This window comes from Cotesia typhae, unplaced genomic scaffold (genome assembly GCF_013202065.1).
Source record: "Cotesia typhae breed Kobodo isofemale line unplaced genomic scaffold, CoteBio_Ctyphae scaffold_45, whole genome shotgun sequence".
Classification (NCBI taxonomy): Eukaryota; Metazoa; Arthropoda; class Insecta; order Hymenoptera; family Braconidae; genus Cotesia; species Cotesia typhae.
In genome coordinates this window covers 1,736,746-1,750,318 of record NW_027423777.1, presented here as the reverse complement: position 1 = coordinate 1,750,318, position 13,573 = coordinate 1,736,746, and the positions used below count along the sequence as shown (strand labels likewise).

Genomic DNA, 13,573 nt, shown 5'->3' with positions numbered 1-13,573 from the left:
CACTTTTTATTTTTTTTTTTCATTTTATTAATTTATATTATCAAGTATTGTAATATGTAAAATTATTTATTTTATTTATTTTAGGTTTAAGTACTATCTACTCCGCCACCCTCGAGCAATTACTCATTATTAGAATCAAACTAAGGATTTAAAAAAGCATTCGACAATAACATTGGTGGGGGTCCTACTTTCCGTTTAAAGTGCTAGAAGAACAGCCTATGCTCCCCGCCCGTTATTTTTTAATTCCAATTACAATTATAAATAAAACAGTAATTTCCGTTATTACCCCTTTTTTTCTCAGTTAAGGACGTTCTTACGTTGGGCGCCTGCCAATTATTTGACAATTCAATTCTTAGAACAATTCGAGTTCTTTTTTACGTTGGATGCGTTCAAATTTACTCATTTTCATTTAAATTTTTGAGGAAGAATATATCTACTTTTAATTTTTTGCATAAAAACTGCTAAAAACTTAAGAAACATGAACAAAACCAATAAATGCGTTAAAATTTACTGCTAAAGAGTTTAAAATTTAAAGTTTTATTTCTTTTAATTTTTTTTTTATAAAAATTCTTATTAAAGAAGAAAATCACCTGAATCTTCTTATTAAAGAAGAAATGTACTTGATTCAAGGGAAAAACACTAAATACTAACATCATTTTAAAGAATTTAATTATTTTGAATCAAGTAGAAAAATTTTTGAATAAAGTAAAATTCAATTTTTTTTCTTGATTCAAAATAATAAAATTCTTCAGAATGATGTTTTGAGTTTAAAATTTTCTCTCTTGGATCAAGTTGATTTTTTTATCAGAGTAATAAACTTGAACGAAGTCATTACTTTAAAAATAAGTGATAAATCAGAAACATTTAAAAATTTAAATCTGTTAATCCCACGCATGAACGTCCTTAACAAAATTTATCATAAAATCAAAACCGCTTCAGGGAGTTGGCCAGAGATAATTATTGCATTCGCGGGTTTATTATATTCATTTTAAATAATCAACATTATTATCATTATTATTAATAATATTAATATTATTATGGTTATTATTATTATTATTAAATGCTGCCACATTCCACAATTCCCACAGACAATCCAATCCAATAAAAACAATATAAATAATCCGCTGATCAAAGAGAATAGGAAAAAAAAACGAAAAAAAAAAAAAAAAAAAAAAAAAACATACATACATATATACATATATGTAAATACATATGTATAAGAAAGAAAAAAAAAATAACAAAAAAGAAACGCAGAGACTTTGATCGTTTCAATAAAATACCATTGAGGTTACTATTTATAAATAATAGTTAATTATTATTATTATTCTTATTATGATTATTATGATTATTATTATTATTATTATTATTATTATCATTAATTAAGGGCCTGCTGTTCTAGCACTGGAAAGTGGTACCTCCGGTGGGATCTGCGGAGCGTTCTTTCTTCCTCTTCTTCTTCTTGCTGCCGTATCCGTAGTTATCCCTGGCACTCCAGCCGGGGTAGCGCTGCTGATGGAGATGGCGCTCCTGCCTGGCCGCCTCATAATACCGCGCCTGCTCCTCACGGCTTAGCGAATGCCACTGCGTGTCATATGCCCCAAATCGAATAGTCATTCAAAGTCTCAGATTTTTTTTATTTATTTTTATCTTTATTTTTTTAGCGTGCACCGTGCTCACTAGCTTCATACGAGGTACTCTAACTTACTTTCCTAATTACCACCCTCGCCCACCCTCAACGCCCTCGCGATTTAAACGATTTATTTATAATATATTCCATAGATCCCACCTACAATGCTCTATTTGTACTAATAATGTTTTCTCTGCTTTTTTGTTAATAATTGAGTAAAGCTTTTCTTTTTTTTCGAAAGCGTTTTTCATGCAAGAAAATTATTTATCATTTGAAAGTCTAATTTTTAAAAACAAAATCAAGTCATTTTATCGACTGTAAATTATCAAGTTTTAATTAATCACCAATTATTTGTTTTTTAATAAATAATATTTCTTACCCGTCTTCCTAAAATTTGGTTTATTGCAGCACTCTCTTTTAAGGTACACTCTGCCACCACTTTCGCTCTCATCTCTTTCATATACAGCATAAAAGCGTTTAAAGGCTTCTTTATATGGGGTTTCTTCTTATCTGTAAGCAAAATCGATCATTTTTTTCTAGTTCATTGCATAATTGATGAAAAAATTATTAACTCAGCTGTAAAATGAAGAAAAACAAAGAAAAACATCGAAAGTTTTTGTTTAACAAGATGGCGACGCGTAAGAAACTAAAATGGCGGCATACGAGATGCGCGCGCATCATTAGAAAGAAAACTAACCTTGATTGTTTTGTTGTCCAGTATCTTGAGCTTTTGTGATATCCGAAGACAAAGACGACGAGTTTTTTTGATCCATTGAAGACCTGGAATAATAAAAAATCTTTTTAAAATCAAAACTTCGAACCTGGAAAAAATCGTACCGTTTGCTAGCCGTTTTGACGTCACTTTCATGCTTAACATTAGCCGCGTACAACGAATTAGAGGTCAGTTGTTCGCTCAAATTAACCGCGGGGTTATCAAAATAGGCCTGGGTAGGTAATCTCATGGGACTCCTGACCAAATGCTGAGGCAAAGACCAGTTCATTTGTTGGCACATCAGTTGCTGTGCTTCTACCATCGCTAGAAGTTGCATAAAATAATATTGAGTTCCATACGGCGGAGGAACCTGAACCTGCGACTCCGGTGTCGTTTCTCTCAAATTCCCGAGATTAAGCTGCATCAGATTACTCATATGCAACGCCGTCAATAATTTATGGTCAGCTATCGCGAGATTACTGTCGGTTATCTTTTTGTTCCCGTTCGTCAACTGTTCAATCGCCATGTTTTCTGGATCTGTTTGCATCAATACTTTGGCATCATCTACAACTTTGTTATCATCGCCGTCAATAACAATATCCTCCTTTTTATTTGCCGTAACTGTACCCGTGGTAGTTGTGCTTGATAATGACAAATCGTCCGGCTCTAAAACTGATTCGCTACTGGTAGTGCTATTACTACTACTATTGTTATCTTTTTTTATTACCAAATTCAGGGGCTCTAAACACTCCGACTCCATTGCCATTTTATTCACTATTTATCTACAATATAGGTATATACATATATTTATCACTAATTGACCACTTAAATACTTTTTAAAATAAATCACAGACTAAATTTGGCAATTGTTATTTGTTAAAAACCTTATTTTTAACTAAATAAATATCACAATATCACAAAAATATATCGACAAAATATATATATATCATCATTATCATAAAAGATGTCTAAGTCTATAAACATACATATATATATATATATATATATATATATATATATATATATATATATATATATATATATATCTTTTCAGCCAAATCCAAATAAATAAATAATTATCAACAAAAACTATCACATTTGCTTATTACTATCCGAGCTCTTTACTGACAAATCTGCACTCGACTGCCATAAATATCCAAATATTTATACAATATCGCACCATAAATATCTACCGACAAATCTATACATATGATTACGGCGTTACACTATCAATTGTAAATGAAACTACCCAAATTTATTTTCACACTAATAAGTTATTGTTGTGTCGGATTAAAATGTTAATGGTAAAGAAAAGTCTTTTGTGAGTCGTCGTAGCACGAATAACCCAGCGGTGTTACGATTGATTATCCGTGGGTTGGGGGGTTAGGGGGTGGACGGTGCGGGTGCACGGCCCATCATTGCAATTCATGGCTCTCTACAGCTACATCTCTCGCTATACGACTCTCTCAGTCCTATAGTCTATATTGTATATATCCAATGTATAATTCTCGTTGGGGGTGAAAATAGCATTTTTTTGGCGGGCTGTGGCGCTACTGTCGCTAAGCTACGATGCAAATGTCGTCCTGTTCACTGAATCTTAACTTATAAAAGAAACAAATCACTCTTTGATGTACTAATCACACGAGTCCAGGTTGTCTGTAGACCAAGTGGATAATGGTAAGACGCAATTAGTCCTCTACCGGTACGCTCAGGTCGGGAAACTATACCGTAGGTCATTGACTCAGTCGCACCAAACACGATGAAAATGAATAATCAATTAACGGGAGTAATGAAATTACGATATTTATTCGCCGATTAATATTTAAACAATGTGAATACGATATTGAGAGACGAACGTTACTACTTGAAGTGATAAATGCAACTACATTGTAATACAAGGCCTTGAGCCTTTGGGAGACCACCCCTCTTTCCGATTCGACAATCATAATAATAGCAAACTCGTAATTTTCAACGGAAATGTCATATTATATATATATACGATGAGTCTATGTCTACGTCTCTGTATCTGTCTCTGTCTGTGTCGCATCTATAGACACAGATCCGCATTGAGTATGAGGAGTCATATATGTGTGAGGTATCTACCCAAAGACAATGGTAACTCTGGCAACGAGCACACATTGCGATGTCTTAAGTGCCTCGGGAATAAATACAAACCAATAACGTAGATTAAGTACTAATACAAATTATAAATCTGTTAAGAGGGTAATGATCAATACGCGGAAACAGCGCAGTCGCTCTGTTGAAATGCGACAAGAGAAGAGAACCAACCAAGTCGACTATTCGATAACTTTTGTGATAGGGAAGCTATTGCTTTAGGACGTGCTACCCCCTGCGGCACTCTTTTGTAACTACTTTATCTTCTTTATCATTTGCGACTGGATCGACGGTTAATAATTAAGTTTTGATTTATCGGTCACTTTTTTTATCATATTCATATCGCACTTGACCTTTTCTTCGGGGATGGAGCCATTGTAACGTTCGGTTATGCACGATATAATATTTACCGTCACGGATACTAAATTTAAATGCGTTGAAAGAATAGTTTGTCGTTATTATAATGATACAATGTTAATGTAAATAATAATTATAATTAATAATTATAAGCTACCTGTGATTATGATCCAAGGTAGAGTGATCCGCTTTAGGCGCTGTAGATACTAACGCGTGAGACGCTAGTGCGTGTGCGTGCGGACTCAGTCCTGGATGAGGAGGCATAAGGCCCGTTGGTGAAAACCGATAAAGATCACTGCAAATAATACCATAGTGGAATTAATTATATCGCTAAACAGTAGGTTTAATTAAATTAGCACATACCTGGGTAAGCTGGAACTTGTGATTGGTAAACTTGTAGGATACGGACTTCTAAACCCTGCGCTTGCTGGAGATATAGGATACATGCTTGGCGTATGCCTGTTGAATATTTTAATTAAGGTTAGTTTATTGTTATTTTTTTCTTTTTTTTTTTTACTTCTAGAGGAAGGGGAGTAACTTGTATGTTATCGACAATTTATAAACTATTAACTATGGATAGATGGAGCAGGAGAAGAAAAATGGAGGGAACGGTAATTGAGGACGGAGGACTAATCATCCGTGGAAAATCTCAATTTGGGGTGGTTCAGGCAGAAACCAAATAACAAGGAGGGACTAAGGTTTATAAGTGAATTTAGCCAAGAGGGTGTACACGAGCTAATAGACTGGAACTGAAAGGATGGTCAGACAAGATGACCAACCAGTTTTTGCTTAGGGACACTTCTGCCTGATTTTCAGAGCTAGTAAATATTTATTTTTATTTTTTCTCCGGATGTATGTATAGCTGATAAGATCAGAAAGGTTATAAGTGTAGAGATTATGAACTTTGAAGGTTAAAAATGATAAAAATTGCTATTGGATTATTGACTATCACACTTACCACGATGCAACTTGCGTCATATCTGGACTTAACATAGGGTACGGATACTGGCCCGTCGAGAACGGATACATCGGCGCCCTCGTCAAACCTGCGGAAATAAAATAAAAAATTAAAAACTAACACGCTAAATAAAAAATATTGACTTATGACTCCAGTTAAAAAATGTGGATGAAATCAAGTTTTTTTTTTACAGGTATGGAAGAGAAAGCGAGTTGGTGCAACGGAAAATTTAGTGCAAATATTGTGAGAACATCAAAGAAAATTTGTCGGATCAAATGAAAAGATGAGTGACTGTTATTTGCTCGTAGATATATAGGGGTTAACGCTCGATTTGATAAATAAATATTGTGAAATCGTATGACCGAATGTAAACGCTAAAAATTCGTTTGGTTAATGTTTATACAGCTTTTTTGACTAATAATGATTTCATCATTACTATTAGAAATGGTAACTTTGAAATGTTATCTGTTTAGACGTCGCTTGACGTGTCTGTATATTGATATCGGTGCGGGTATTGTGTCAAAGAATCCAGAACATTGAGGGCTTGCAGTAGTTTTGTTGAAATTGGCTTCGTCAAGAGTTAACGAGTGTCGTTATCGCTGCCCAGAAATTTGTATGAAGATGACGGACAACGTGTGGGTAGTCTATGCATGTTTTTCCGTAATCTGGCCAATTATTTACCGCCGTAATAATAGGGATTAGTGCTCAAATTTAGCGACAAGTGTGTGAATAGAAATAAAGTACTGAATCAAGCCGGGGAATCGGGAAAGTAAAAGCTGGTAAGTGAACGAGAGTAGATGAGAGCCAGATGATGAACGAAGAACGATGAACAAGACGGGAGATGAAGGGGTAGCTGTATTCGTTGGTAATATCTTGGCAAGTCCGCCAGACTCTGTCATGTGTGCTTAATCACTTTCCAGTCGACTCGGCAGTCTGGAGCCCCATTATCGAGGTTTCACCACCCGGAAAATTACTGTTTTATTCCCGTGAGCAGCTCCAGGAATCGAACGATCGAGATTCCGGCGAGCAATCGTTTACTCTTTGTCAGGTTTTTTACCTTTTAAACCATTTTCCGTTTCATTCCGTACTCTAACTTGGATCCTTGATCCTTTGGCCCGTTTTAACCATCCTCCTGTTCCAGCTCCGGCTCCTTTTCCACTTGCGTTTTATTAGATCCCGTCGTTAACTTTAGCCAGAGGAAGCAGTAGCATTAATGGTCCCCATTCCGGAAAATTTCTTCAATCATACCTCTAGTTAGACGAGTCTAATCGAGCGTTAGGATCAATGATCAAGAAGACTTTTCACCACAAGATATTTATCAACTGACTTAGCTAAGCATTGCTCATCATTATTATTATCATCATCATCATCATCGTCATTATAAGAATCACCAAGTGTGAATTAAAAGAACAGGTAACAACACCGGCTATTACCAGTGCGTTAACCACCTTAGACTTTATTTGGAACTCATTAATCAGTAAGTTATTGCTCTCCGCATACTGGACGTGGATGTAGATAATTTACCGTAGCCTTCTCAGGCGCACCCATCTACTCTTATCCGTCTCTCTTTTTCTCCATCATCTTGTACATGCCATTAGCCTTTGCTTAGAGTACATAAATATCCAGGCTGTTATATTTTAAAAAATTAACCGCGATCGCTGTACGGATATCTATACGTACGCGATAATTGCATTAACTCTGTGTTTTATCGATTCAATCGAGCGGAACCCAACGACACTGTTCGAGTCACAGTAAACTTGGACTATTTTATTTTATATTATACTTATTATCCCTTAAGTATCCATTATTTATTGTTATAAAATGAATCAACAATCGCTGCGAAATCTAAGCGAGAGAGTTTTACGCTCCGTAATTTGAATTTGCGTAATGTGTCAAACTCCTTTATTTCACACGGCATTCCCGGATATTTTTCGAGCAAGCTATTAACTAGATAAGCTCTAGTGGGTTAGATTATAACCACATCATATCATATCGGACATATACATGTATTCATGTTATCTTGTGTATTTGTACATTGATACACGGTAATTGCATTAGTTGAAGGTATATTTCAGACGGAGAACACAACTTGCAGACACGTGGCTACCCGACGTCCCGTGGTCCCGCAAGAGTAAGGGTGATAATGAATCCCGCTGTGTAAAACGGCTACTGCTGTACAGCACTGGTGTACTGGCTACACCTAACTCTGATATACGATACAGCGGATAAGATAATACAGACGATCAGCGGACGGATGTCGAACAGATTAACAATAAAAAAAAAATAATAATAATAAAACGACAAAAACCCACGTAAAAATACTTGAGTAATTAGACTTAAGTTCTGGTAAGTCAACACGCACACGCGCCGTTTTTGCACAGCTTCAAAACCTGTTTCAAGAGGCAGAGCTTGTAAATCATCGTTAAAATAAAATCCAGTTGATGGTAATCGTGAAAATAATTAATCATTAGCAAGCACAAACAATAGTTCGATAACTGATTTTCAATTTTCAATGGTTGTAAATTAGCTGCGGTTCTAATGTGTAGTGTGCAATGTGGAGTAGAGCTTTGTTTCAGCAAGTCTTGGAGGACTTTAGTGTTGTTATAACGAAGCTCAGATACGCCTTGAGCTAAAGTGTCTGTGTAATGCCTCTTGCTCGTTATTTGCATTCGGCATGCTATTTAACTGGACTAGCCAAGTGGAATTAGTTGCCCTGTAATTGTGCGGTGCAAGGAGTGCCACGAGGCAACTCCCCGATTCTCCATCTCTGCAGATTCCTCTGCCCTGTTCTTTGCATTTACGTACGCGTACGATCAAGCTACAGCTCTGAAAACGGAAAATCACAATCCAAAGAAAAGGAGCAAGTCAAAGCTAAAGGATTCTAAAAATAAAATGAAATCGTTGAAGGTAACAAAGGATCCGAAGAAAATTATAACGCAGACTTTCTCGCTCTACGACATGTTAATTATGCCTAGATTCAGGTTTTTTGTTTTTTATAGCAGTGTGTGAAGTGGAAAGGAGTATTGTAAGCCAATAGTAATGAAAAGCTGGAGAAGGATGCTGAAATTAAGGGAATCAATGCAGGCACTTCAGTGGTTGGAAATAAACGGATATCGAAAATTGCTGGCTAATTAGAAGTATTCCGAGTGACTCAAGGGGTAAAGCAAAGGCAGGTAATGTAGAATTGGAATAAGGCCAGGGAAAAAAGTAAAAACTTGAGAAAGGACAATGGAAAAGGTGAGTTATAACGCCGTAGTTCCGTGAGAAAGAGACATTTCCAACTAAATGAGATCCGGAGTGAGAGGGAAAGATATTGTGAGAATTTCTGACGTCGGGGATATGTATATGATGGTCGGCTAAAGAGGGTTGACAAGGGGAGAAACCTTCCCTTGTTTGCAAGACAAAGAACTCCATCGCAGCTTGTATGAGCTCGTAGTCTCGCATAAACGTTATCAATCCTATCTACATATACTATATAATACGACATGGCTCTAGTTGTAAGCTAGATCATTTTGCTCTCATTTTTTCATCTCTACTATTTTCTAAATTTACGTCTTGATTTCTTCACTCTTGAAATTAACGCGCTAGCGCGTATTATTTTCGTGCGTAATCACTGTTCCAATCTTGATTTACTTCCAGTCAGGATTTCAATCTGTAAGTACCGAGTGGAAAAAGTTCGTCTTTATAAATATAAACTCTCGTGACCCAAATCTTGTGCCGTCAAAGAGAGTAAATTAATTTCGTGAAATGATATCCGCGAAGCTTAATGATTTGGGTAAAATATAGTATAAATGTTCATAACTTAATTATTTGAAATTGTCTATATATGTATATTAATACATTTACTAAAGAACTGAACATACTTTGGAGCGTAGATGAGATGAAACTACCCTACTCCAGCAAAGTGGAGTGCAGAGAGATAACAAGAGGGAAAAGAATGAAAAAGGAATATGTATAAATAAAGCATTGAAACTCGTTGACCTGACGCCGGAAAAAAACTGCATGCCTGACTGATTAGCCTAATGGTGAAGTCTCTTGTTCTTATACTTGAGGCCAGTTTGCAAGTATTCTCCCTTCTGTCAGTTTCTCGTTCGTTTCCTTTTTTTATTTAGTATACATTCACGTATACTAAACATACACAACAGATATCAACTTATAACCTCGGTTTTTATTTTCTCTCATGAAATATTTCCTTTTGACGACGTTTTCGCTACTTGACTCGATATGGAATATTCTTTCAATTAGGACGTTATATAAAAAAAAAAAAAAAAAAAAAAAAAAATGTTAAAATACATCAATATTTACAAGCACTTAAAAGCTTTTACTGGAGTAGAAGAGACAGGTAAGCGGAGAATAAAGCGAAATTTCCATAACGTTTGATTTCATTCTCGACGAGCTGATGAACATCAAGAGATATCATAGTTGTTGAATTTACATTGAAAACACAGTTGAGGGATATTTCTTGCCTGACGTTCAAAAGATTTTGTCTACTTGAGAAATCGTTTATTTTATCCGATAAACACCACGCGAATTCGCATTAATTTAGGAGAGGAAAGGAAGGCTCGAATAGGACACACAACCTCCACCTCAGCCACCACCACCCAAAAATAATCTTTCTTTAAAACAAACAAAAATTTTCGGTATTATCGAAAAAAAATGAGTGAATGAATGAATGAATGAATGATGATGTGTGTTGATGAAAGCAGTGGTTGTTTTAGTGTGGGAAACATAAAATAATAACACAAAATATGAAACAAAACGATTGGGCGGTTGGAAGCGTGGCTGACCTGTGGAGGCTGCTGCTGCAAGAAGTCGTTTCCAGTGTGCAGGGTGTGAGGATGGACCGTGTTGGGGTGCTGGCCAGTACTCACCGGCAGCCGCAGCCGCCTTCCCCGCGTCTAACGCTCCATAAGGTGGAATCCCCATGTGTGCTGGCGGTGGTTGCGTTAAGTGGTCACCGTTTCCGCAAAAGAAGGGTAAGCCACTTGGATGCGTGCCGGCAAGTCCCATCTTGCTCGCCTAAAACAGATAAAATGTTCAAAATTAAAAATCAGTAAAATTTTTGATTGATTTAAAAAAGATAAAAGTTAGTCGAGTATTTGATTTCGCTGAAATATGAGCAACGCTGGAAAAGACTGCAGGATAAGGGTCGCGCAAGAAAAATGAGTGAAGGATCAATTTACGAAAGCTTGGTTACGCCCTCTACTTCAAGGCTCTTGAGTATAATATGGGTTCCCGTAAGTTCTGAAAACAGTTACTGAAAACAAGGAGGAAAGAGGGGTAATAGCGGCGGGTGATTTCGCCAGTCCCAGTTGCTTCGAGAGTCTCTTTCGTTGACATGATCGTGAGATGTTGGCACCCCCTGAATGAGCCAGAGTGCTAAATTAGCCCAATTTATACGGCAAGTACGATGAAAGGTAGTACAGAACTAGGGAAGACAAGACAAGACAAGAGGGCCCGGTAAATCGATCACAAGAAACGGTTACAACGAGCGCATATGTCAAGGTGGTATAGACCATCATCTACATACATGCTTACCATTACGGCGGCAGTATCTCGCATCGACCTAACCGCAAGTAAGAGACCTGGGTCGAGTGGTTCTCTTTCCATCCACAAGAGAACTCGGGATAGGAGCTGGACGGTTTCTTCAGAGGTGGGTGGTTCTTCATCTACTCTATCGTACTTGTCTTTATCTACTGGTTCTTCGTCATCGTACTCATCGTTTGCTGGTACAGCGGCTACAGTCTCCTTGTTATTTGTCTGCTCTTCATCGAGTTCATTCTTCTTGACCCGTTTAGCAAACTCACTCTCTTCGTCAAGTATCCACCGCTCAAGTTCCGAATCTCCGACCTCCAGACCGGCTTCAACAGCTAGTCCCCTTAGCTCAGCAATCATCAGACGATCTTCTGTGTGATCGCTAACTCGATGAAGTTGCGTAGATAGTGATGGGCCTGAAGGAGGTGGTGTTGCATCTGACTGTTTATGTAAAAGCTTCCAACACCTGGCAAATGTCTCCGATCGTATGTTAAGCCACGCCCGATGCATTTCAGCAAACGCTTCTTTCAGTGTAAATCCACACACGCGTTCCGTTAAATTTTTTCTGTTACTATTAAGATCTATTCTGATACTAGTAAGCAATCCTGCTGCCAGACGGATCCTTAGTTCATTAGCGACAATCTTTGGCTCTAAGTAGTTTTTAGGAACGATGAATAGTCTTATCAATCCATCAGCTGAGACGCATTCTATCTCCGGCGGGAGGTAATCAGCGGACTCAGCAACTAGAATAGCGCCATCAGGATGCATAGCGATAGCAGTGGTAGCGAATTCGCGATGAAACCACCATAAAAAGAGATCTACTGTTAACGATCCACTACCACCACCTGCATAAACAACTGGTTGAGTAACCATATTAACATTAGTCAAACACTTTGGCCTCCAATAACGACCAGCTACTAGCAATCTTGTTCGATGACGACCACCGTGATCGGCAGCACCAACCACCCATACTCTCTCACTGCAAGCACGTTTACCCGGCAGATCTCGCCAATCCAAAAAAGATACATGAGCTAAATAAATACGACTATGGTCATAACCTTCTAAAGCATTCTTCAATGTCTCGAGAGGCGTATGCGTAATGCTCGTAATTGGACAACAGTTTGATGCTGATTTCTCTAGACAGTCAATATTCACAGAAATCGACGATGCTTCAGATGCTGAATACTTAGATGAATTGAATGACTCTAGAGAAATTGGTGAGTCGAATATTTTTTTATCATCGTAGTTAAACGTATCTTCGGATTTGTTAATTGTCCTGGGATATTTTAATTTTTTATCCTCAACTACTTGGTAGTTTTTTTCGTCTGAGTCATTATTATCGTTGTAATCAAGATGTTTGTCTACATCTCGATTATTCGTCTCAGTAGCGGCATCAGCATCAGCGTCAGCAATGGACGTTGGAGGTTTATCCATAAATCGTAGCATCAGGGCGCTGCCAAGTGCCTTGGAATCTGGGGACTGGCGCGTGCGCGTCGCGGTGCATCGACCTGTCTCGAGAACTACTACGGCGACGGGCTTTTTGTCCGTTCTCATCGTCTCTCCGTTTCTTCGCTCCCGCTCTTGGGTAGGTGCTGTCGTTCGTTCACCTAGTCGCGGCACCACCGTAGTAGTACCGCCACTACACACTTTCCGCCCTTTTCTAACGACTTTGCCACGCGCACTCTTGCCACTACTACGAGGCGACATAATCGCAGCAACGGACTCACACTGCAGTAGGTTTGTTTACCAGTAGTCCATGTAACAGCTGGACAATAAATCCTGGATTTAGAGCCCAGCGAAACGCTGGTTAACTGTTTTGTCCAATGCATCCGGAGGGGTATTTTAGACTCGCGGCACCAAAATAACGTCCTAAAATGACACTGATACGTCGCGTGCAGTGGTGGGCACTCGCGCTACCGAACGACGACTGAGCGAACGGCTGCGACGTAACCGTCAAAGGCCGGAGCGGGAACTAGGAGGCTTTGATGTACCACCGCCCGACGCGCACTAAGCAAAAGCGGCTCCCAGTCTCGCTGGTTGGCATGGGATGCCCGCGGGTGTTGGGGAAGAGGCGACGCCAGATATACCAAAGTGGTACCAACCAGAATCCTTTGCAAACGTGCAAGCAAGACAGCTGCATTGATGATCTACACAGAGGACAAACTGTGACAAGACAAGGACCCAATGCGTTTTCCAGGTCTTATTGTAAGAGAGGAAGCTATGTTACTCAACTCAAAATAACACCATCTTAGTAGTATCATTCTACTCA

The 13,573-nt window shown here is 38.1% G+C and overlaps 1 protein-coding gene across 1 annotated transcript in view; it reads right to left on the bottom strand.

Annotated features, from left to right (window-relative positions):
• LOC141536901 (uncharacterized) overlaps positions 1–13,573 on the bottom strand; it is a 22,404-nt gene extending 8,831 nt beyond the window's left edge. The window contains exons 1-8 of the mRNA XM_074257691.1: positions 11,308–13,573; positions 10,557–10,788; positions 5,770–5,857; positions 5,175–5,270; positions 4,969–5,106; positions 2,325–2,407; positions 2,007–2,137; positions 1,416–1,581 (exon numbers count right to left, since the gene is read on the bottom strand). Coding sequence (XP_074113792.1) covers positions 1,416–1,581; positions 2,007–2,137; positions 2,325–2,407; positions 4,969–5,106; positions 5,175–5,270; positions 5,770–5,857; positions 10,557–10,788; positions 11,308–13,011 — 2,638 coding nt within the window. The 5' untranslated portion in view covers positions 13,012–13,573. The remainder of the gene's footprint in view (positions 1–1,415; positions 1,582–2,006; positions 2,138–2,324; positions 2,408–4,968; positions 5,107–5,174; positions 5,271–5,769; positions 5,858–10,556; positions 10,789–11,307) is intronic.